This window comes from Chroicocephalus ridibundus, chromosome 3 (genome assembly GCF_963924245.1).
Source record: "Chroicocephalus ridibundus chromosome 3, bChrRid1.1, whole genome shotgun sequence".
Classification (NCBI taxonomy): domain Eukaryota; kingdom Metazoa; phylum Chordata; class Aves; order Charadriiformes; family Laridae; genus Chroicocephalus; species Chroicocephalus ridibundus.
The window spans coordinates 27,363,776-27,389,445 of record NC_086286.1 but is presented as its reverse complement, the minus strand read 5'-3'; the positions used below and the strand labels follow the sequence as shown (position 1 = coordinate 27,389,445).

General features: G+C 45.7%; 1 protein-coding gene across 4 annotated transcripts; it reads left to right on the top strand.

The window, feature by feature from the left end:
- The first annotated feature begins 1,802 nt into the window (after positions 1-1,802).
- Positions 1,803-25,525, top strand: TRAF5 (TNF receptor associated factor 5). Of its 4 annotated transcripts, none has more exons than XM_063328512.1 (13): positions 1,803-1,925; positions 11,788-11,861; positions 14,175-14,319; positions 14,680-15,053; positions 16,217-16,274; positions 17,585-17,686; positions 18,260-18,424; positions 18,732-18,809; positions 19,187-19,261; positions 19,547-19,639; positions 20,606-20,746; positions 21,263-21,431; positions 21,941-25,525. In XM_063328512.1, exons 4-13 carry the CDS (start codon positions 14,839-14,841, stop codon positions 22,516-22,518), a joined length of 1,674 nt encoding a protein of 557 aa, XP_063184582.1. In that variant the 5' UTR covers positions 1,803-1,925; positions 11,788-11,861; positions 14,175-14,319; positions 14,680-14,838; the 3' UTR covers positions 22,519-25,525. The 4 variants fall into 4 exon arrangements, with proteins under 4 accessions (XP_063184582.1, XP_063184584.1, XP_063184581.1 ...); XM_063328514.1 differs by having other exon boundaries at positions 14,171-14,319; positions 14,829-15,053; XM_063328511.1 differs by having other exon boundaries at positions 14,171-14,319.
- The last annotated feature ends 145 nt before the right edge of the window (positions 25,526-25,670 follow it).

Sequence of the window (25,670 nt, the reverse complement as noted above, 5' to 3'; positions counted from 1 at the left end):
GCTTTTCCTGAGGTTGAAATAGCTAAACCTCAGAGTTTACCTTTCTCTGAGCGAGTTAAAAGTGGGCAGCCTTGCAACAGACATCTGCCGTAAGATCACAGAAAGCTCTATGTGAGATACAAAAGGCAAATGTAGACTCTTTCAACACAACTTGTAGTCTGTTACTGATGAATTAGGCATCAAAAATCTAAGGTAGGGAGGAGGAGAAGCAAAATATACAGGCAGCAGTGTCTGGACTATTTAATAAGCAACTGGCCCATTTTTTATGATGGACATCCTTAAAATTGATACTGAAGTAGAACTTTAGCAAAATAAATGCTCATTGCTGTTAATGATGTGGAAGTTTTCCCTTAGACTGGCACAAAAGGAAGCACTGGGATTCAGGGGTTGTGATCTCTACTGGTGCTTCAGGGATATGACTGGTTTCGTAATGCAAACCAGGTCTCCTCTTACGCTCACTGAATCTTAGGACCTCTGATTTTAAAAGTAGCGCCTGCACCCTGATATTTGATGATCCGGTTGACGGATCTTTGTAACCACAAAGCTCTGTTCTGGAGATTGTCATGTTCTGCAGGAGGAGGAGGACCGTGAGTGCAGAAAATGTCCATCTTGGGAACCCCATCCCATCTCCAAAGAAACTTCATTTATGTTTACAAATATTTACTTAGGGAAACATAAAGCCTGTTGCTCTGATGGATGTTCCTGTGAACTTCCCCAACAAGTAGTACCCAGACTAATCATGACGTTCCTAAAAGCTAAGAAGAAAAGAAAAACAAAAGTGTCCTACATTTTTGCAAAAGGGAGTGTTTTTTAAAGGTCTCTGTTGTGGTAATGGCCTCTACACCTTTGCTGGACTCCCAGAATCTTAATGCAATATGGACTGACACCTTTGGGAGTGGTGAGTCTGAGTCATTTTAGCAAAAGAAGACTCTGAGACCATTTTATTCCTATTATTTTTAGAGCTCACTTTATGACAATCCAGATAACACAGCCCGATTGTTTCTTTTTTGTCAGCCTTAGTGCTTTTGTGCATGTGCCAGCGGGGTATTTTCCTTAGAGACTGGTTTTCCTAGAAGTGGTTTCACGTGGAAGAGAGACCAGAGCGCGGCAGCCGGTGACGGGGGGCAGTGAGCGGTGGAACAGTTGCATGGGTGCCGTGGGCTGGAGGGCGGCTGTGTTTGTCTGCATTTGTAAAAAATCCTTTGGTGTGTCCTAAGTAATTGGCAAATAATACTGGCGTGTGGTAATAGCTAATGTCTGTGTCCTTTGCATGGGCCTTGTTTTGCTATTTCAGTACCGTAGGGGTAAATAAGGAAAAAGAGCAGATATATTCCAGGCGGGCAGGGGGTGCATCGCCCAAAGGAGGAGCGGATCCATCTGCTGCTCCTTGCCAACGCGGCGGTGTTGCTCGCCGTGGGCTCTCGGCAGCCCCTCCCGGAAAACCAACTTCGTAGCCTGCGGAGGACTTTCGCCTTGCCTTTACCGAACCCCCCGGAGCGTGTGGGAGGCTGCGGAGCCCCGGGGTGAACTCGGAGCAGGCGGCGGGGCTTGCGGGGGAGCCTTCCCGACCCACGGCGAGCCGCAGCTCATCTCTTCCATTCAAGCTGAGCGCCGTTTCCGCGGTGGCGGAGGGAACACCGGAGGCAGAGGGAACACCGAAGGCGCCCGGAGCGGGGCGGGGCCGGGCCGCCCCCGGGCCCTGCGGGCGGGGCCGCGCCGCCGCCGCCGCCGGCGGGGTCTCCCCGCCCGGGGGTTGCCATGAAACCGAAAGCGGCTCCCAGCGGCGGCGGCGGCACCGGCGCTTCCTCCCCCCCGCCCGCCCCGCACGGAGCCGCGCCCCGCGCAGCCGGCGGCGGCCCCGCACCTCCCGCGCCACCGCGGCCCGGCCACCGTCCCCGCCCGGAGGGCAGCGAGTGCCGGGGCAGGTGCGGCGGGGGGGGGGGGCGGTGCCGCGGGTGCGGGGGTCACGCCGGGGCCGGGGCCGGGGCCGGGGCCGAGGCGGGTGTCGGGGAGCGGTGCCGGGGCTGCGCGGGGCCCGCGGGCGGCGGTGGGCGCTGGCCGGGCGCGGCCCCGGGTGGAGGCGGTGGGCGGGAGGCGGGAGGGAGGCCCCGGTGGGTGGGTGGGTGGGTGGATGGATGGGTGGGTGGGTGGGTGACAGCCTCTCTGAAGGGCTCTTCCTGCCCCCTCGGCTCGGAGGGGGAAGTCTCTTCTTTTTGCGGCGCTTTTTCGCTTTAAAAAAAAAAAAAAAAAAAAAGAGAGGGCCGTGGAGAAAAGGTGAACTTGGTGCGTCCCCCGGGGATGGTGTGGAAGAGCTGCCCCCGCTCTCTCATGGCGCTGCGGTGGGGGGTTTCCTCTGCTCCGCGGAGCCCGGCCCGGCCCCCGCCTGGCGGGCGGCGGGGGCTCCCCGCTCCTCTCCCGGGGGAAGGGAAGGGATGGCCCGGTGTGCGTCTCGGAGGTGGGCAGGGCTGAAATTTTGGAGGGTGAGAGGAGGGAACAAAGCAGCGAGGGTGTGCTGGGGCGGATGAATGCCTTTGCGGCCGCTCTGGGCTTAAGATCGCAGGGAGCTGCATGGAGGATCCCCGCTGGTGTCAGCTGAATTCTGCTGGGGGAGGGGGGGAAGGGAATTTCCCCTCCCTGTGTGTGCAGGGAATCCCAGCCAGACCTCTCATTTTCCCTGATTAACAGCACTCTGGGAGCGTACGGAGGCAGTAGGCTTTGACCAAGTACTTTCAACACTCTTCAGATTTAGCAGGAAAAATGGAGAGCTCCTATTGTTGCACTTCTTGAATTGCTTTGCCTGTTGTTAGCTTGGCTGCGCCTTCCCGATGCCAGCCAAGAACAACTTTCCTCATAACTTCCGTTCTATAAATACGGGATGGCTGAAGGGAGCGCAGCGATGTGCTAAAAATAGCTCGGTGTATTCAGGTCAGGCATGGCTCCAGGCCGGCAGCACTAACATGGTTGTATTTTTAAACCTCCCCAGCTGATTGTAGGCAGAGCACGCAGCTTTAACAATGAACATAAAATTGAGGCGCTCCAGGATGCTCTCCTGCAGGAATACCGGCATGACTAGTATCGCTCTTCATCTTCTTTCTCCTGAGGACTGCATTGCCTTCTTGCTTTTGATTTTAGTGTGAGCCATGGTGGTCGTGTGTTACGCTCGGCCTAAAACCACCCCGCGTCGCTTCCTTTGCTGTTAGCCTTGGTTATCTTTCTTATTTCTGTCACGTGGAGAGGTGTTTGCCATGGATGAGGACCCTGGTGTGCCGGGAGCTGTGCGAGCAGAGGGCAAAACCCCGCAGCCCTTGGCTGAAGGGGGTTTGTAGTCAAAGTCGGGGCAGGGGAGGGATGCGCCTGTGGGCAAGAGCTACAAGGGGACAGTGTGACCCTCCAGACCAGTATGATAGGCAGAAACCAGTTGTTGCCAGCTGCTTGGCAAAGGTAATTTTGCAGAAGAGATTCAAAGTAGAATAGCCTGCTAATACCCCTCCAAAAATCTGCCTTCCCAGTACGCACTTGCTCAAATACATAACAAGGGGGCAGTGGTGCCTGGTATCATCATTTGGCCAGAGATGGAAACAGCCCTTTTAAATCATTGGAGGGGACGCAGGGGCAAGTGGAGGGAGACTAGAACAGGCTTTGAAAGTCAAGAGGTTTTGGTGCAGTGGGGGAGTGGAGGGATGGACAGAGAGGTGATGTGATTGTAGCTGTGACTTAGAAAAACGATCCCTATGCAGCACCCTGGGTCGATAAATAAGTAAAAGATCGTGTTTCAGGAGAAATGAGTGTTTGGAAAACCAGAGGATGATGATGATGATGGACAAGAGTTTTATTTGTATACGGGGACAAGAAATACTGTATCGCGTAGAGGAATGAAGCAGGAGAAGTTGGCGAGACATTGTGAAGTTCTAACGCGTCAAGCTTGAGAGAGAAATTAAGGTTATGGACCTGAGCGGAATATGAAGCTGGCTGTGTCAGGTTTGGACACTGAGGAGCTGTGCAGGAGAAGGCCTGTTGGGGAAGGCTGGGGACAGCGGGCTACCTCCAAGCTGGTGGTCACCCACCAGCTGGGTACCGGAGGAGAGGCCAAGGATTCAGCCTATGCAGGAAGATGGTCTGTGGCAACAGGGCACATCTGTGAGTAGTTGGCAGGAAACTTTGGCTGAAGAGGGGCAAGCTGCTGAGAGATAAAATTCAGGGTAACGTGAGGAAGGAAGCATGAAAAGAAAAGCTTGTGGCACTCATAGAAACAGCGGAGGGCGCAGGAGGATACACCAAAGGAGTAACTGCGGAGTTTAGAGGGGATGAGGAATGACATCCAGGAGGGGAAAAGATTTCAAATGAGCGCAAAGAGCAGAAATGAGACAGCTCTTTTTCACCCCACAGACTCCCTAATCAGTCTCCCTAAGACAGGAGCATAGTTTTTGTGTAGCCACCAAAGGACAGAGCTGTGGTCCATGTCAGGAGCTCTTCGTTCTGTGCTGTGTATTGTTTGGGTCACGTTGCCTCATCCCTTCAGTGGGCAGCTACAGGCTTGTAGGGTGCTTGATCTTCTGGGCTTTATTTGTGTCCTGTCTTTAAGCTAACCTATAGCCCTCTATCTTCTTCAATTCTTTGTCTGAGCCCTTGATTTTACATAAGTAGATGTTACTTACGATCAATAAACAGCTGACTGTGGAGAGGTGTTCCTCCCCCCGGCTCTCCAGGGAGTCTGTGTGAGTCGTAACCTTTCCTGGGCTTCTGATCTTCTTGAGACAGTTGGTGGTGGCTGCAGCGATACAGGTGGTTTCTTTTGTCTGGCAGACCTGCCGTTCTCAGCAGGGGCCAGCAGCCTGCCCGGAGCAGCGTGCCGGCCCGAGGGTGCTGCTGCAGGACCCCAGCCCCACTGCGCAGCCTTACGGCCAGCGTGCCCTCATGGCCCAGACCTGAGTTGCGGTGAGGATTTCAGAACCTCTTCTCTTGCTTTCTAGTTCTTTTCTGTCCAAGTTTCTTGGCGAATGACTGCAAAGAGTTAATATTCACACTGTTAGTCGTCAGTCCCTTATCTGTACCAATTTGGGCTGCAATGCGCAGTTGTTCCACCCTCTTCCCTCAGCCCAGGAAGGACACCAACCTCTTTACCCCAATGCGTGGCTGGGCTCAGGAAGATGAGGAAACTTGAGTCATGTATATTGTTAATAAAAATGTTGCAAAAATTTCCATAGTCTCCCCAGCTCGGTCTTGCAACAAATAAACAAGTGTGTGAGAAACTGTCTGCACCCTAAACCACGGTGGTTTTGATATGGGACTGCCCAGAGTGCTGTATAGTTAAGCATATTTGTCTCTGAGGGGGAGACTGATAAAGCACGTTTTTGTATGTAATATACTCACATTTGCATATAGGGATTCTCTCAGGGTAAGTATGTTGCTGTGTGCTTATTTTGCAGAAGATAACATTGAAACGTAAAAGTTATTTTTTCTTATTACGCAAAACCACCTAGCGACTAACCAAACCTCAAGGGGAGGAACGATCTGCAAAGCAGTTTTTCCCGAAGTAGTCTCTGTGAGATGCGCAATGATCAGACCTGATGTGCTAAGTCCTACCGTTTTCAGTCTCGTCCGCTGTATCCATGCACTTGAAACTGGAATGTGGCCCGTACTAACTATGAAAGAAACAAAAAATCAAGGGTTTAATTTCTTAATATTGCCTTGGAAACAGCAGGTACAAACAGTTGCCAGGTCATGTATGCAATGAAAGAGACTATGGAAGGCTACTGGGCACTACCTATAAAGAAAAATCTTGTCCATTTGTGTGTCTCGCTGTCGTCGACATTAAACCTTGTTCACGGCAGTTTTTTACTGACAAATTATGAACACGGACCTTGGGGATGCCTGAGATGCACCTTGAGGTCACTAAAAACGGCAAAGTTATTCACTGCTGGGAGCAATAAAGCTAAAACTGGTGCCAGCAGCGAGAGCGGGGTTGGATGCTGCCCACAGCATGTTTAGCATCCATCTTACACGGCATCTTGCCTGATGCATAAAGGGACGGTTCTGCCTTTTTTTTTTTTCCCTCCCGGGAGGTCCCTGCACCTTGCTCCCAGCAGGCGTCCAGGCCTGTGGCAGTGGCAGGGCTCGCTGTGCGTCTGCCGGGCTGCACAGGTGTCAGCTGCAGATCGCATGTACAGAAGGGTCCACGGGAAAGCACCACTCCCCATCCATACTTCCATAAATCTCTAGCCCGTCCTGCTTGACCTCATGGGAAGGACTTCTTAAGAGCACATCCTTTCCCTCCTTTTTTTTTTGGGTCCCCAATAGCCTTGGGGTTTTGATATTAGCAGTTACCTTTTTGGTGAGGATGTGTGTCCATATGTCATCAAATACATGTGTGTGTTAGAGCAAAATCCACTGACCTCATGAATTCCTGAGGCCGCAGCGGGGGGAACGGTTTACCCCTGGAACAAGGGAACGCATCAGAAGAAGGGGGTGGCAAGCCCTAGCAAAATTTGAGTTCATCCTACTAATTCGGATGAATAACCAATGAGTTGATTCATAGGTTTCTGTATACACGCTGATTAAGTTCTTCATTAAGACTAAGTCAAATGGTCAGGGGCGTGGAAAATTAAACCCGAGAGCCTCTTATGCCTTGAGTAGGTATTCATGGCCAAATGGACTGAACAGTCAAAGCAACTGATGTCCTGGATAGCATGTTCCCTTGGGGCAGGGAAGGAAACGTAAACTTAAAAGCCCCAAAGACCTAGTTCTGCAAAATTTTTAATGGCCTATTATTTGTTAGGAAAAGTGAGGACTTGACTTCAGCTCCAATACACTAAAAGTAAAAAAATTAAAACGTGTTAGCTGTCTTGCTCTGTCTTTTATTGTTACCTCCTTTCAGTAACTTCTGTTTCTTTATGTTGTTCTTCTGTCTCTCTCTTTTCCTTCATTCTGTTTCCTAAATGCTGTTGCTGTCTGTCTTTTTGGTCGCCTTCATCCTTTGAGCCTGCTTGAAACTTGGTCGGGGTTTCAGCACTGCAGTTGGCGCTGGAGGAGACTGAGGGCTGCCCACGAACAGTATCACCAGCCTATGGCTCTCTACTCATCTGCAGAGTGAAATTGTTTAAAATTAAGATCCTGCTCCTACTCAGCTTCTCCATTTGGGGTTTTCCCCAAAGCTTCCCAGAAGCAGATGGTGCTTCCTGGAGCTGTGCTCACAGACCACCACACTTTCTGCAGCGCTGCCTCCTCCCGACGAAACCAGCGGATCCGTCCTTCCTCCAGAGCTGCCAGGCTCAAGGAAAGCCCACGTACGAGCTGGTTTGCTATTCTGATGTCAGCCTGTGCAGGGGTTGTGCATAGTCAGCAGCTTGCCAGGATGCACCCTGGGGACATAAGTTCGTGGCAAGGACGAAAGAATATCTTCTGGTTTAAAAAGCTTGACTGTAGAAGTGAGCTTAGGCTGCATCTAGAAAGTCAACTTGGATCAATTTAATTGATCCCACGAAGAAGCAGCATGCCTTCGAATCGATGCCTTTCCCTTTGCCACTGACTCTAGTGATAACTTGTCTGTTCCAGAGCTTCAGGGAAGGTTCATGAAAACATGCAGTAGGTTGAGATGCCTCCTGGGAGGAGAGGTGGGAAATTGAAATAGGTTAGAAAGGCTCTGGGAGCAGGCTCAGTTAAAGGGAAAAGGCTAAATGTGTTGCTTTTACTACAAGATATAATAGGAGCTTTCTTTAGAAAACTAGTATTTTAAATAACAGGAGGCTTGAAAATTACCGCTTTTATAGAAAATAAGTTACCTTACTTTAGGGGAGAGAAAAAAAAAAAAAAAAGAGACTAGAAAGCCAGGGGAGGGAGCAGAGGAGAATTAGAAAAGAGAGGGGTTAGAGATGGAGCCCGTGGACTGCCACGAGGGCAGCACGTTAGAGCCTTGGGAAGGAGGCTGGCGCAGAGTCAGTGGAGATGAAGGCTGCCAGGGGCCCTGTGTGCGCAATTAAGTTCAGGCTCCAAAATCATTCGGGTTTATGTCCACTTAAATTATTAAAACCCCAAATATAAACATTTATTTTCTTAAAATGGATTTTATCTCGGTTGGAGAGTTCTGGCTTAAATGCGAAATGCCCGTGCAGCCCGTAGCGCGAGTTGATGCAGTCGCTCTGTGACCGAGCCGGTGCCGTTTCCTCCCTGAGCCATCCCTTCGCTTCCTGCAACGAGCGGGTCCACCCGGGCTACTGTGGAAGGATTCACAGGGCTGGAACTGGGTTTTCCTTACATCCTTCTGTGCTTCCTGCTGCCCAGATGTTTTTTTTCTTTGGTCACATCACTCACCACTTTTGTGAAAGGTGAAAATTCCTCCGTATCTTGGATGAGAACTGTGAGAAAAGTCCTTGGTAACCTTGTGTTGCTCCAAATGGTAAAATCTGCAGTCCCCACATCAACACAGTAAAGGAAAATACTTTTCAATGGCTTGCCTTTGCCTTAATGCTTTTAAAGCGTTTTTAGACGTGATCTTTTTCAAAGCTACGCCGGGGGATTTCCACTCCCTTGCTGCTTTAAAATGCTCGTACTGTTGTTTTAACCACAAAGCTTACACTGGCGCACTCTCTCTCTCGTTTGCTCTCTCATTTTCTCCCCATTGAGGACCGGCTACAGTTTTCAGGTACGGCTTTACCAAAATGTGTCTTGTTAATGCCGGCAGGAGCCTAACTTTGCTAGAATTATTTCGCAGCTCTGAAGGGCTGGTGCAGGGGGGTGTGAGCAGCACGGGGCTGCACAGGGGGAGGGCTGCAGACCCCGAAACGTCTCAGGATCTGAGTTCAGCCCCTGAACTGGCGGTGCCAGGGTGTCGTAGGGGTGAGTGACGGTGCTTTCTTACCGAAATTGCTGTTGGTGCTTAGTTAAGACGGTAAAACATCCAGGTATTGCTATGGAAGTGATGGGAACAGAATTATTTTCCATCTGTGAATGGGATCATTTTAAGACAAAAGTTTTCCGTATTATTGTAACGATGTTGTGTTGATTAGATGTAGAGGGATTTCTTGATAATACAAAACTAATTAATGATTAGGAGATCCAGGGAAAATAGCAGATGTCGTCAATAAGCAAGTTGTCCATAAAATCAAAGGTACTTCAGCACCAGACACACTTCGTTAGTTGTAAGAGTTGTATTTTTTAATTTATTTTTTTTAAATGCTATCTCTGTTGTAATCTGTGCATTAAAAAAACCCCAATGAAGTCTGGTCTTATGGGGATTTATTGTAATGCTTGACTGTAACTCTGTGCAAAGGAAACCCTACCATCTTACTCTGCTTAGTGAAAATTTGCCTATGGAGAGTAGCAAATTGATGCTTGCGTAGTAGGGTTTTACTGTGCTTTGAGAATAAAGTTTGTCTGTATACAAAAGAAAATAAATTTGTTCTGCTGCCCTCGGCAGCAACATCCCCCGTGGGGCCTCAGGCACATATCCAATAGCAAATTATTGCTGTTAGAAATATTGTCTGCAGGGTACCAGCTGGTCACCACACCATGGTTTGTAAGCGAGTAGGACAACAACAGAAGAGCTCCTGAGGCTGACTTGCTGCCAGGTGAAGCAGGAGCGAGCCCTGAGTCTCAGTGGTGGGTCCATGTTGGTGCAATAGGGGATCCTTTCCCTCCGCAGCCTCTGGGCTGGGGGGCTCAAATGATGCAGCTGTGGTCCTTCTGCCCCATGGAGACTCTGCAAGTGCACTTCGTTGCAGCTCCTCCTGGGCTGGAAGGCGCAAGGATGATCCCTCAGTGATGTCAGATGTCATCGTCTGCTGTTTTCACATGACTCCGTAATATCTGCTGTATCTTAAATATGTATTTCAATTGTGTAGATATTTTTAGTCATTCTTTATCAGACTCTGTTACCTGTTCTGCTCCATATGTTAAGAGTTGGGGCATACATTTCTTGTCCCCAAAACGCAGTGGTTTTGTGGAGGACCTTATATTAGTAGCAAATCATATAACTTTGTTATTTTAATTCAAAAATACTGAAGGCAGCTAATCTACCTAGTTTATAAGGCAGCTTGGAGAGGATCATTTTAATGCAAGGTATGTTCCCCTCCGTTATATTTCTGCCTGTCAGCCCACAATGAAGTGAACTTAGACTTCTAAGTTTGACAAAACTTTCCCCACCGTGACTAAGACAAGGCTTCTTGTTCTGATGTACCATAAAAGGTAGATAATTTTCAGAGGGAGGGACAGGGCATCTTCTAAGACTCGTCCCTGCCAAGCGCCTTAGGGCAAAGCAATAGAGCTGAACTAGAGCTAGGTGTGTAGGAACATCGCGGCATGACTTTTTTTCTGTTCCCTCTTGTATGTATTTCATGGAAGCATGGTAAGAAAGAAAGTGATCACAATGCTTTTTACTGAGCCATACCCCGATCCTGGAGGGTAACTGAGGATTGCCCTCCCCTCATGCAGCGAACCTGTCGGAAGCCATGCTCTCAACCCCTCTTTGCTGGGCAGCAGGACCAAGGGGCCCAGCTTCTTGTCCATATGTCATGACCAAATCTGTGATAACAACTCACATATTTGCCCCTGTGAGTCTAAAAGACGTGGTGGTGTTCAGTGCCTGTGCCTCGGGTCTGCCGTCCTGCAGGTTTTGGTGCTGCAGCCTGCTGTAGTGGTGCACTCGTAGCTCATGGGGTAATTAATCTGCTGACCTTGCAGGGGTGCTTGGCTTCGCGCGAGAGAAAAAAGGAAAAACATATTCTCTTTAAAAAGAGTGACTACGTCATAGGGATGGTTTTCTCTGTGTGCAGTTAGTATGTTTTTGTGGCTAAAGAAAGTTAATCTGTCCACAGTAGTTCAATGTGCTATCGGCGTTGCACACCGCTTCTCTGCATTCTGACTGCGCAGAGGTGGCGCTGCTGGAGGGGAACTGTTTGAACATGGCTTTGAAAGTGTTAATGTAATTTGTATATTATAGTAAGTCATGCCCATGCTGATTTGCCTCCTTATTATCATGTTCTGCTCATCTCTTACTCGGTTTCTGAACAGTAAGATAGGCTAAGTGTGGAGCATTTTAATGGAAAACGTTTGGGCTTAGTTTGGTGTGGTGGTAGTTAAAACAGGCTAGCCCACATTTAAGAAAGTTTATTTTTGTTACGAAAATTCTCCCCTTTGGATTATTTCCAGTGAGGTTAAAGCATCTGCATACAACACAGTTATATAAAGAGCTGCTCCTGAGGCGTTTTGCGTGTGGCGCTGGTGGCGCGGGCAGGGCTGGGATGCTGAGACGGTAGGAAGGTGCAGCTGGGAGCTCTTTGTGCTGCGCTGACGTTGAGCTCCCTACTCTTTGGTGGCTCTTTACAGGACTTGGGCTTAGCTTCTAGTGATTCGTACTACTTTTCTATGTGCGGTCAGAATTAATTCTGTTTATTTCGGTATATGGAAATCCATTTTTTTTTGACGTGTAGATTTTCAGTGACTATAGATTGGTGGGGTTTTTTGTGCGTGTGCTGTCGCAGAGGAGTTGCGGTGAAAATCCCTTTGCCGCGTAGTGTTGTGTGTCTGCCAGAAGAGCGTCGTTATGCAGCATGAGCTCTAATATTTTAAAAGAGCATTACAGTTCATACATGTGCTGAAAAATGACAGTGAATGCAAAGAAAGGACACCTTCCCATTGCACTTAGTTGTGAACAGGCAGAAGTGAAAGCATACCTTGTCTCCTACGCCGTCAGGCATTAGCGTAAGCAGGAAATTGATTCAGTTAACCATTGGCGTGCTCTCACTGTCACACAAAAAGCACTTTTTTCCCCTGACGGTTTCCCTTTGGTTTCAGTTCAGAGACCACGGGTGTGGGCGCTGGAAGACCCAAGTGGAAGAAGAGCTGCTGCAATCCGCCCTGAGTCACCGGTGGGTACTGGGATGGGGATTACGCACCGCCTGCGATGGTTTGGATGGCATCCCGCCTAGCGCTGGCCGGCAGTAGGTCTGGCACAGGGCTGCGGTTTCTCGGCTCCTCTGAGCCCGTCTCCACGGCTGATTCATGCGGGCACCTCTCCAGCTTGGGTGAAGCATTGCCACGCTTAGGTCCTCTCCTGGGGCAGCCGTTTCCTCCAGCAGAACAGCTGCAAACCTCGCGGCAAGCCCCCTGCGAGGCTGGCAGCGGTGGCAAACATCCCCGGTCTTCTGGAAACCCAAAGGTTTCCATTCTGAATAGGCAGGCTCGCCTCTCGCCTCAAGTGATCCTTCCTGTGTCCTCAGGTGCCCTCAGCTGTGCAACGTGCTGCTGAGTGAGGCTGAGGGGGAGGCGGCGCGTTCATGGAGATGCCGAGAGTCTCTTTTTTTAGGAATGGGATCTGGGTTGGGGATATTGGTGCAGCATGAGGGCGTTTAAGGAGATAAAGGCTCTAATTTCAGCAAGAGAGCTGGAAGGGATTGTACCGCAGCAGAGTGCTCCTTGCAGAAAGAGATGGGAACGAATGTGAGTGATTTAATTAATGGCGAGAGCTCTGAAGGCATTTCTGGATGGGATTTTGGGCTGGTGACTGTATTTCTTCTTAACGCATACCATAACTTTGTTGCCTAAAACATTTGTAGCATTGTTCACCCCAGCTGGAAGTACTTCAGGAGTTAGGTAGACCCTTAAAGGCAAAAATGGGTAAAATACGGATTACTTTTTTTGCATGTTTTTACACAGTGCAGCATTGACTTGCTAAACGATTCCATCAGATGATACAAGTCTTAGAGTGTAATAGGACTCAGGCAGTTGGCTGCCATGTAAATGGGAGGGCACACTAGTAAGAGAGAGGAAGGAAACGTGTGTTGGGGTTCTTGCCGACCAACGACAGAATGAGTTTGTTGGAAATTCGTCCTGTAGGTAGTCTGTGCTGTGGGAGTTAATGGTGGCAGCTCTCCATCTGCCTCGGAAGCAGCAGGCGCGCTCCGTTGCTGGCATCTGCTACCAAGACAGCCCAGGCAGGAGGCTGGTAATCCCTCAGGCTGCATTTGGGCATCTCTGGTTGATGTGAGGAGAATAGAATTGCTCCTTATTAAGCGTCAGAGAAGCAGGAACCCTGTTTTCAAAGGAGAAAAGGTCAGCTGTTTAAAAATGAAAGGAGCAACGTGGACAATCATCTCTGGTTTGAAGCAGAAGGCAGTTCATTTAGAGGGACTGAATAGGGTAATTTGCAAACTCCAGTTGGAATAGTAAGTCTTTATGCTTGGGATATGATTAGGGCTCATATTCCTGTGGGTTACCGGTGTTAGATGATCAGTTGTGCTGGAGTTAGTCTGACATTCAGCCTGGTGGAGGGCAGGGAGGCTCTCACAAACTGGGCAGGTAAATACCATGCACAACCATGAAAAAGGGCGCTGAGTTACGGAAGCACGTAAATGTTTGTTGTGAAATACTCTTTCGCTGGTTACATGCTTTGGCTTGATTTTGAATTGAGTACTTTACCTATCAGCAGGATTTCCTTGCCCAGTAGGGGATTTTAAAGTAGCAAGGAAAATGGGTGTTGCTTTCTGGAGGCCGGGAGGTCTGTGGCAGCACCGGAGCTCTGCGTAGCACAGTCCTAATCACTGCTTTCGTGGGCCAGGAATCCATTGCAGCAGGTAGTCAGGGCGGTGTATCAGGACTTGGCATACTGTTTAATGCCAGCGTAAGGTTATTAATGGTGATGTGTTGGCCCTGCTTCCCTACCAGAGCAGCAGATACCCTCGGTGACCTTACAGGAGCTGAGTCAGAGCTCTCAGGGAGGTGCTGATGCCAGTGAGAGTGACTCGAGTGACTGACAGGGAAGGTGATGCAGGCAGAGGAGAAATAGCGTCCCGCAGCACAGCTATAAAATTGAGCACTTCCCCCGTGAAATGCTCTGAGAGCTCAGGTGGGTTGTGCTTTTGTACACATCCTGTAAGGAAAAAATGTCTTCAGAATGCAAAGCCACAAGAAACGAAAACCAGAGTGGCTCTAGGTCTTGAGCTATTTGCAAAAAACAGTACTGCAAGATTGAGGGACGGGTGGTAAATCTCAAGGTTTGTAATTTACGGCTGGAAACAAATGTTGCTGGATTTTCCTATTAGAAAACTAAGATTGTATTCTGTGCTGTGTATGAGCTTTAGTAGGTTGAGAGGAAAAACTTATGTGACGCTTCTGATTGCATTTTTTTTCTTTTTTCTTTTTTTCTTTTTTTTCTTTTTTTCCTCACCGTTTCTTTCAGGCAGGATGAATATAGCCAAGAACTTGCACATAATAAAGTAAAACTCTGAAAAAATAGTAGTAGAGTTTACTGCTATAAATGAGTGACCGACTGTGAAAAGAAAGATGTCAAACTAAGAGGCTTTGCCTCCTGTAACACCTAAATTGAAGGTAAAATCCCCTTGCTGCCTTCTTTTTTGTACGCGTCTTGCTGTAAACCACAAAGCTGTCTCTTGCTTGAACCAGTGCAATGAACTCGTGAAGTCGTGTGGGTGGCCTCTGCATTAAGTGTAGACTTTCCTGGTGGACATTAGGGCCAAGACTTGGCCTCTGCTTTCCCCAACCATGTGTGACTCTTGTAACTGTTTTGAAACTAAGAGCTGCTGCAAGAAAACTTAATAAAACATAAAAATCTCTATTCTGAGGAATAATTTTCAGATTGTGAAACTCATTTCCAAAGAAGTGTGCTTTGATGCTTGCCATGTAGCCATCATTTTGTGGTTCCCTGAGCATTTTGTTGTTCCTCCATAGTTGGCACCACATTTCCCTCCAAAATTTGTCGCACCCTGCTGCAAATGAAAATCCTCCTACGAGCAGCATCCTGCTGCAAGGGGTAGCCAAAGTGGCCTGTCTGCCGGTGAACATTTGAAAGGATTCTCCCTGTGTCTGGTGGTTCCCAGTGCAGCTCCCATGGCCTGTGACGAACTCACTGGTCTCTCGGGCATCTTCACGCGCCAGAACTCTGCCAGCGCCATCTCTCTGGACTTCGAGCCTGACGCCGACTACAAGTTTGTCGAAACTTTAGAAGACCGGTACAAGTGCGCCTACTGCCACCTCGTCCTTCACAACCCCCACCAGACAGGATGCGGCCACCGATTTTGCCAGCAGTGCATTCTTTCTTTGAGGTCAGTGCAGATTCCTCCTGCATCCACAAGCTCTCTGTCCTGTCCCTTCCTAAAAAGAAGTCAATGCCTTCTATAAATCAGCAGTGAGTGCCATAATAATAGTACCGATCTGATAAAATGCTGAAGGAGTCAATGGGAAGACTCTGCTGAACTCAATGACTGCAGTCTCAGTGCTTTAAAGTTGTCTTTAAAGACCTTACCCAGTGTTGGTGAGGAATGCTTTGGTAACTGCAGGGAAGTCAGCGTAAAGAAATTGTTGATATAAACTTAAGCACTACTGCATGAGATGCTATTTTGGTCTCCCTGTCTCACATTGTGCTGTTCAGCTGAATTTGTTGCATTAATGTCGTACAGTATTGGCACTGGTGGTTAGATTAAGCTGTTTTCACTTGCTTCTGTATAGTTTATTTTATTTTAGTGGAGCTTTAAAACTGATGTTAGTATTACCCAATACTATAGTCAGATCTTAAGGCTGCTGGCATCCATCTGCTTGGGATTTACCCGCAGGTACAAATGAGTTTACCCCACAGACCTGTCTGGAAATACATTACGTACTGGTTGCTGTGCCCAAGGGCAGGATTTGGCCCAGGAAGGCTGCAGAGGAGCCTGATTACGTGGATGGATGTCGCCATTTACCTTTTACGATTTTTAGATGTTTTGTGTTTGCTGCTTTCTCTCTCTGAGTTGCCTCCCTTTTGCACTGCCTCAATAAGTATTTTATTGTCCTTTATCCTGGGACTTCTGGAAGTCTTGAAAGATAGGAGCCATGAGATCTTTTTTTACTGGCGTAGCAAGGAGTGCGCTGCTTGCGCTAGGCAAAGGCTGGGTTTAATGCACACGATGGGATTATTTCAGATAAGACATTTGCGAGCAGGAGATGGCGAGAGTGTCACAAAGTCCTGTTAATTAAAATCATCTTATTAACACTCATAGGACAAACTCTGCTTTCTGCTACACATTCACTTTCGCACCTTAATGCTCTCCTAGAGTTGTAGATAGAATTTGGCTGTGTAGCTGCCAGACAAAAGTGGTTTTGAAGCACTTTTTTTGGTTGTTGTGGTATCCTAGTACTGAGTTCTGCCAGAGTCAGATTCTAGCATAACCCAATTTTGCAAAATAAATCAAATTTTCTGTGTGTTAACATGACTCTTCTTTCGATCTAGAGAGTTGAGTGCAGTACCCACCTGTCCTGTCGACAAAGAAACAATAAAAATGCACGAGGTAAGTGGCTGTAGTTGCAGTTGCTTCAACAGTCAATATCTGCTTGGAAAAAGCTGGACATCTGGGAACAAGGTGGCTCGTAGTCTGTTAGTCCTCAGGGGCAGAGCAGTTCTTGTCTCTGAAATGATGCTAAGGGAAGCAGTGTATTCAGTGGTGCTCTCCCAGAAAGGAAGTATGGGTGTATAGCTAACGCTTTATTTTATATCTCATGTTCTGAACTTATTTCATTTTAGTCTTTGTATTTCAAGTAAACTGTTGAAGAGTTTCACAAAGTTTTAAATTTTCCCTAGTCATCAGATGGCTTTTTTTGGTGGGGATCACTTATTGACTTGCCTTTTTAATGCCCCATCTTGCTGGGGGATCTTATTTATTTGTCTTTGTTTTGACTTGGTTATAATTTGTTGCCTTAACTATTTCCATTATATCTCATTAACCCTGCAGACTTAATTTACTTTTGGGTAACTTTGTAGAGGAAAAGATAAGTTTATGCTTCCTGTTTTGCAAATTGATTATTTCTTTCTTTGGTGTTGTTTTTGGTTTTTTTTTTTTCTGTAATGGATTCATTTAGCCTTATTTATATGCCAAGGCTTGAAAGCATACTGCATACTTGGTCCTGCCAGAATGAATTTTCCAGTGAAATCAAATCAAATCCTTCCTTTCTTCCCTACTCCTGATAGGAAATTGTAATCAGGCTGTCCACATGATTTTTGTTTTTCATTCGCTGTCTTCTACTTTGTGCAAATTTTGATGGCAGTAGTGCAACAGTGAGCAGCTTTATAATGCTCATTATATGAAGATGTCTAAATAAGACTGAAAGTTTGCTCTGGGGGCTTAATTTGCTTCTGCATGCACAACTGGGAATGGTGCTGTTTCTCAGAGTCTACAGAAGGGATATCTCAGCATCATCTCCATTCCAAAGACATACTGTGTGCTCAAACGTCGGAGCTGCATGCACAGAGCTGGTTTGGTCCTTGGGGCCCGTTAGTTCAGGCTGCTTCCTTCCAGATCCAGGCAGGCTCTGGCAGCGGTTTTGTAGCTCCTGAGCTACTACTCCTGCTGGCTGTGGGATGGATCAGCATCTGTGGAATAACTATATGGGGGGAAAAAACCCTACGCTTATTAGAAAATTCATATATGTTTTAGTTTATATTTTTAGTATAAGTTTTCAATATGACTTATCAAGAACCATACTCACAACTGTGGAGTCTACACTTGTGTGCTTAAAAGATTTGTTGTGATGTTTTGCTTTTTTATATTCTCTCTAACATCCTATGTGACTGGATATGAGGACTGGTTTGCTTCCTTTACAGGTATTCAAAGACAACTGCTGTAAAAGAGAAGTTCTGAATTTGCATGTGTTCTGCAAAAACATTCCTGACTGCAATTCAAAAATAATTCTGGGACGATACCAGGTTAGTTTGCTTGGTCAAATTTTGAAGCCTTTGATTTTCATGCAAACTCTGTGTATTTATTGTAAGCTAAATTCCAATTATTGTCTTCAGACTTCAGAGTTATTGTAGCAATGTGGTTTAAGTACATCAACTATGACTTAGCTGTACACCGTAAGTAACAAACATTAAGCTCAAAATATTACGGCTGTGAGCTTGTTCCGGCTTTGCCTTAGGTTATTTGTTTGATAAGAACCATTGCTTTAGGTAGCTTTAGTATATCTGTAGCATCTATACATACCTTCTGTATGCTTAGGTGCCACGTGATGGTTGACTCAAGAAATCTTGCCAAGGCGTAGTGGCCATTTGGGCCTTTTTTCGGGAAGTCAGTTGAATGAAAAGTGGTAGTCATACAAAGGACTCTCCAAATTTTCATGTTCACTATAGTTTTGAGGTTGGAAAAGGAGAAAGTTTACAGAGAAAAGAGTATATGGAATTTTGTTTGTTACCAAACTGCCGAATGTCTCTGTGGGTCTGTTGGGCAACTGGAGATGCGATGAAATACTTTGGGGTTTAATTTGCTGTCACGTGTTGCAGGAGCATCTTCAGCAGTGTTTGTTTGAAAGCGTGCAGTGCACTAATGATGGATGTTGTGATCAAATTCTACGGAAAGACTTGAAAGAGCATTTGAGCCGGCACTGTAAATTTCGAGACGAAATGTGTCAGTACTGTAATAAATATGTGATGTTAATTAACATAAAGGTAAGATTATAAAGCATTCCCTGGGAATCCATAGCACGTGTTTCTTCTTAATGTTGCTGGGTGAAAAGTTTCCAGCATTGCAATGGGCCTTAACAACCCCTGAAACACAATTTGGCTGAGTAGCTGAAGGAGAAAGTATAATAAACGTGCTTTAAATAAAACCAGTTACTGTTGCTCACTTATGAACAACAACGTGATATGGGGCTTACACATGTATGTTTGGGATTACTTTTTGCATAGCTTCCTCCATGTATACTACTTCACAAAAATCCAAACCATTGCCTTGTTTTGTTTCTTTTTTCCCCAGGATCATGAGAAAAATGACTGTCCTGATTATCCTGTGCCTTGTCTCCAAAACTGTTCACAAATAATTCTGAAAAAGGAGGTACTATTATTTTTTTCATATACCGTCATTCAGCAGGTCACAGACATTTATGAAAACTGAAAGTGACGTTGCAGACCACATTGGCCCGTGCCAATAAAACTTCATTGCTCTAAGTATTTTCTTTGTTTGGCCCTAAAAGGAATATACATCCCATCTTAGAAGTGAGGTATTCGGTCACTGCAAACTCTTGGCATTTTGCAGTATGGAAAAACATCTGGCTTGCTTATTGACTCTGAATACTCATTTCCCTGTTTACGTGATCGGTGGTGTTGTGACATTGGCCTTTGTTCACCCTTTATGCAGGCATTGAGATTTTATTAGTGTGGCAAGTTACTTCATATTTATGTCATAGCAAGTTTCTTTGTTAATACATGCAGATTGAAAAGCATCACGCTGTGTGTCCTGAGGCAGAAGTGGACTGCCCATATAAGCAGTATGGCTGTCTTGTAAAGGTACTGTTTTATAGATCTTTGTCTGTACTGGGACTAGAATTTGTCTCCCAAAACAATCAGAGTAATTAATAAAAAAAAACCAAACACCCCATTTTTTGTTCTTTCACAACCATTTCTAATATCAGCTAAGATGCTGTACAAGAGAATCAGGACGGCTGTTCCCTCACTTTCAAAGCACAGAGGAGACATTTTAAATACTTGCATCAATAAATTTTTTACTAACAGCTTCAAAAATCTGCGTATCTTATTATTTTATTCTTTCACTTCCCCCTCTGCCTCTCTAAGATTAAAAGAGGGAAACTTGCCGAACATGAAAACAGTGCCCTGCGGGAACACATGCTGCAGATTTTGGACAAGAACTCCCGGTTGGAAGAACAGGTAAGACGAAGTCATATTTAACGAGCACTCTTCAGTGGTGCTTCGCTGGTTAGAGGATGATACGAGATTCTGCATTTGTTGCCTGGTTTAGCTCAGCTACATTTTAAAAGACTGTTTTTGTCATCTTTGCACACCTCGAAAGTCAGCGTAAGCTTTTCTAGTGAAGTCAGTCAATCAGATGGAAACCTCTCTATGCTCAGGCACGTATATTCTCCACCAAGCACGGTGGGAGGCTCGTTGCCATCGCTCACCTCATTTGCTTTTGGTCTCTGCTTACAGTAGGTACAAAGTTTGGAGATAGAGCATTTTAAAGTTTCAGTGGCTGGTCAGATTGCTCCAAAAAGGAGCCTTTAGATGCCCAAGTCACCCCCCTCTGTAAAGGCAGCACAGAGTAGTGCAGAGCCAGTTGCAAGCAGCTTTCCACTCGTGATGGCTTCTGCGGCTCCCATCAGGTGACACCGGGTGTATGCTCAATCCTGCTAAGGTGAAGGCATCCAAACTGATGATTGACTTACTCTTCTGCTTGCTTATGCTAAAAATAAGTGCCCTGAAATCCTACAACTTGGTTTTGGAGTTAGTACTACTCACTGACTCATCTTTTTTACTGGTTAGACCCTAATATGGGGGGGGAAGTATATACATACACACAGAAACACATGCACATGTGTGCATGTAAGTATGTATTATCCCCCGAATGGATCATCATGATGGGGATGAGAGATATGAGTCTCTTTACGCCTGTTGCCACACAGATCTATTAAAGAATATGATTACCTTATGTTCCATTCTTTCAGACAAATGGACAAATTCACAAATTCTGAATTAAGTAGTGCTGTATCTAGCTAAGTTAAAGGCTTTGCACTGTAAACTTTTCCACTTTCTCCTACATAGTCACATATGTTTTAATTTGATCGTTGTATATTTTGGTGTGCCTTAGCATTTTTACTCTCTTTTTTCCATCTGTAGATATCTGACCTATATAAGAGCCTGGAATGTAAAGAGATTAAAATCCAGCAGCTAGCAGAGGCCATTAAAAAGTGTGAGAAAGAATTCAGGCAGTTTACACAGCTGTTTGGTAAAAATAGCAACTTGATGGTAAGCACACAGGTGAGACATTAATTTTATCTTTTTTGGCCAATTGCTTTCTTGTGTCCTTAAACGTGTTTATGCCATAAAAGTTGTTATTAATAGCAGGGCAATAAAAAATACTGTCTCCCAAACACTTTACAAGCCCTTCTTGTTTTTTTACAATACAGTATTGTTTTCTCATTTTAACCAATAAAGAATTTTGGATATCTGATCTGGGCAAAAAGCACTGTATAAATCCTCATGGCCAGATCCCCAGAGCAAACATGCAGATGTAAATTTGAATAATCAGTTGACTGAAGTGATGCAGTGCGAATTGATCTGAGTAAGGGACGGCTTCTCAGTCACTAAATACTGAATTAATTGTGAAGAAGCATTTGGATACGTTCCTAAACCAGCAGAGTACTTGCAAATGCACCGTATAGTTGATATTGCCGACAGGCTAAAAGCTTCTTTCTCTTATTTCAAACGAAGTGGCATTTTATGAATGTCTCTTGTCTCTGCTTCCACCCTCTTCCAATGGCATGAACTGGGAAGGCTCTGGCCAGTCACCTGGATAAGTCTGCGCGCCTAGAATCACAAGTGAAACAGCTGATACAGATGGCAAACCAGCAGCAAAGTAAATTAGACTTGCGACCCCTGTTTGACACAATTGAAAATGTAAAGCAGAAGATTGCCCTGATGGAGACATACGATCAGCGCTTGGGTGTGTTGGGACTTTTTGTTTCTTTTCTGCATGGTGTGGGGTTTTTGCTGATTTACTGGTGGCTAAAGTAGAGACTCTGGTCCTACAGTCAGTCAATTGCAGCTATTAGCCAGAGAGGGCTTTCTTCTTGCTTTCTAAGACCAAGCCATGGTGGTTTGTGCTGTATCCTCCAGCCTTCCCCTACTCCACAACATCTCCTGAATTCCTGTGGCACTGCAGGGCCAGAGAGCAGGGCTTGGTCAGGCTGGTGCGCTGTGATGGAGGCAGTGGTACTATCCATAGTCAGGCATTAAATCTGGTTTTAGTTACCAGTTTTCCTTATTAAACTGCAATTACAATAAAAAAAAAGTTAACAAATGCAGTAACACTAGTTAACAGCCTGTACTCAGGCTTGAGTCGTTCAGTATCGTCAGCTCGAGTCTGGTTGCTCTTTGTATCCCGTGCTCTGACAGTTTTATTTTACCAAATGTGTGTCTCTTTCTTTTTTTTTTTTTTTCCTTCCCCTCCAGTTGTTTTGGAAGGTCAGTCCAGCAAACACGATCTCCAGATCAATATTCACAAAGCCCAGCTCAATAAAAACGAAGAACGATTTAAGCTTTTGGAAGGCATGTGCTACAATGGGAAATTAATCTGGAAAATCACGGACTACAAGATGAAGAAAAAAGAGGCGGTAGAAGGCCGTGTGCTCTCCATATTCAGCCAGCCCTTTTACACCAGCCGCTGCGGGTACAGGTTATGCGCCAGAGCCTACCTGAATGGGGATGGCTCAGGAAAGGGAACACACGTCTCCCTCTACTTCGTAGTGATGAGAGGGGAGTTTGACTCGCTGCTGCTGTGGCCTTTCAAGCAAAAAGTTACACTGATGCTTCTGGACCAAAGCGGGAAAAAAAATCACATTGTGGAAGTCTTTAGAGCTGACCCCAACAGCAGCAGTTTTAAAAGGCCGGACGGAGAAATGAATATTGCCTCTGGATGTCCACGCTTCGTGTCACACGCTGTCCTGGAGAACACAAAGAACACTTACATCAGAGACGACACTCTGTTTTTGAAAGTGGTTGTGGATTTAACCGATCTGGAGGAATTGTGAAAAACGTAACCGATCAATGGGACTGCTTTAACCATTAAGAAATGCTTTTTTTGGTGACTACCAGCCATGCAATAGTGAATTGCCATCAGTCAAGCTACTACTGATAATCTTTCGAGGCTTTTGGACCACATAACAGTCAATGAATTGCCAAAGCATCAGCTTTTCCTTTTTTTAACCCTTTTTTGAAGACTGCGTTTTTAAGGCAGCTAGAAGTCCAGTTTGATGCGAACACGCGTTCGATCCAGACTTGGCTCAGTCCAGGCTGGAGGGAATGGTCGGCTGCCATCACCAGACTGGCATTTGGAGATGAAACTCCTCCAGTAAGCCCCCCGGGAGCCCAAGCAGGCCTGTGGGCTCCCCTCCCTCACACACAACTGAAGCCATGCCCCAGTGTGCGAGTGGGTTTCACCCGTCTGAAATGGAAATGTTTCAACGTTAGTACATTTGAATCCACGTTATCTCGATCCCTCCATCTCCTGGATTTTTGAAGCGGGAAGAATGGCTTCAGCTGGGGATCTTGCATCTTTTTTATGTTTGTTTTAATTGTTTTTTTCCAGAAAGCCCAGAGGAAAATGACAGTGCCTCTTACTTTTCTAGCCTGGTATTTCAGCTGTAACCCCAAGTCACAATAGCCTTGTTACGTCCTTTCCATTCCTGCCTAGTGCCTTGGGACTGATTTCCATTGATGGCGAACATCCGCAGTCCCCACCTGAAGTCAAAAGAAGCCGCAAGCGCTTCTCACCTCTCAGGGCATGGCCAGAAGTGGGTTACTTGGCCAGCCTGCCAGCTCTTGGCTGCGCTGCTGGGAGAAGAGGGGCAAAACTCCTGTACTTTTGCTCCCACATCTGCACAAAAGAAATGTTTTATGGCCTACCAGCTCTACAGAAGGCAGGAAGAGCTTTGGATACCTGCTTGGGAAAAAGCCCACATAACATGCACTGTTCCCCTCTGCTAGAAATTTGGATGTTTGGGAAAAGAGAGGGGAAATGGATTAAAGAGTGAGGTTGCTGTAAAAATGTGTTTCTTACAGGTAGCGCAGCTCTAGTGTTTGTTAAAGGGCGAGAAAGCCACTGAATAACAACTGCTGACTCTGAAGTACATCTGATGATCTTAATTTTTATTCCAAGTTCCTTCCATACTGCAAGGGAATGCGTGCGTTGTACGGGGTTTATTGGAGACGCGCTAAAACCACCAACATCAGGCACTGAGGAACAAGTGACAAAGAATACACGTGCCTTTTTAAAGCCTTTTGGGTGCCTGTAAGAGGGATGTAATTTTGCACACTCGGTCATTTTGTTATTACGAGTGACAGAATTTTGTGTCTCTCATCTGTCACGGATCAGGTGGTGAAACCACCGCAACGTTATCCATTGCTCCTGCAGTCCACTGGCAGAGCAAGCCTGGAGCTTGTCAGGAGGCAGCAAGAAACCAAGCTGGGTTTAGAGTAAGAGTAAACTAGGCAGGATGAAAATCAAAACGGGACACAGACTGCAAGGTATAAGGTAGAAAATTCAAGAGGGCACATGTGGCAAAATCAAAAATGCCCTTTCCTTGTAGGATGTTGAAATCAACTGAAACAAAGCGATTTGGGGATTGATACTAAGACGAAGGCAAAATACCGTATTTTATATCTACGATCTCGTTGCTAGGCATTTACTTTCCCACACGGTTTCTAGGACGTAATTCAGACACAAATGTTCTCAAATTCAGGGGTGGGAGGGAAGAGACCTTCGTTATCTGTACCTTATGGTGAGTTAGCTATATCTCAAATCTTCGTTTTGATCTAGATTGTCCTTTTTGTTGTACAATGTCAGGATGTACTGGGCCACTGTAGGGGCTTTCCGTGTTCTCAGGGACAGATGGCGAGGGCCAGTTTTTATTCTTTTGTACGGCCATGACTAACTTTAAGAGTCGTTTTGGCTGTACAACAGAGAGAATTAGGCCTCAGGTCCCTAACACTTCATTAAGGAAAGAGCAAGCTTGCTTTGAAAATGATGTGGCATTCTAGGTATTCTAGGATGTCCTGAGCCTTGGATGTGGACTTCATTTGATTATTATTTTAATGTTCATCATGTAACTTTCAAAGTGGCACAACTTGCATAATAACCACTAATAACTGACAGAAACGTACCACCCATGTTTCCTGGGACTCTCCAGTACATTGAGTGTAAAATATAGAAAGCGATAAAGAACTTGGAGAACCGAGGGAGGCAAGCGGGAAAGGATGCAGTCTGTATCCTGGCAAATTCCCAGCCCTCTCCACCTCCACCACCCCAAGCGTAAAATGGGGATAATAATACTTGCAGAAGCGTTAGGACTATGTAAATGTTTGTGAAGAATTTTGAGCATGAAAAGAGCTAAGTATTATTAAAACTCCATTTCTAATTGTTAGAGTAGGTGATGGCATAGTGATGTGGATAAGTGTTTAGTGTGTTCCTGGACAGATGTTGAAAGCATGTTTGGTTTTAGCCAGTCCATACTGCAATCTCTCCTCTACCTACCAGTTGGGTTTATTTTTTTGCCACGAATATTCCTTTTAAAATTTGCAAGCACAAATGATTCGTTACGGTGGATGGAAACATCCCTTTTGAAATACTGCCTGTTTTATAAAGAATTAGTTGAAGAAATGATTTTTTTTTAAAGACAACCTTCTTTAGATTGATTCTTTTTAATACAGCAATTGAGAGATTTGTGTTAAAATTTTCAGCAATTTTTACTACTAAACAGGGTTTTAAATTTCATGCCATTCCTAATAAAGAAAAAGACGTTGTATAGCATGAATTGTTGGAAGAATTTTGATGTTGCATGAAAAACACCAAAAAACTTTTCAATAATATTGTACTGGGTAAGTAACCAAAAGAGCATAGGGTATTTCTGCATCAGCATACAGTATGTTTTTAAGGTATTTATTGACAGTTTGTAGTTGTTTGAATATCTCTTACTACAATACAGGCATTTTTCTAGCCAAATGTCATCACTGTATATGTAAACTAATGTAAGAATAAATAATTTTACCATCCTTCTGGAGTGAGTGTGGCATATATTCCTTTTGGTGGGATTTAAGCAAATTGTTTAGAAGGATGTGGAGTACAGGAATTTTGTTTACAACCCAAAAAAAAATCCCGACACTGCTTTAGATTAAGAATCAATGT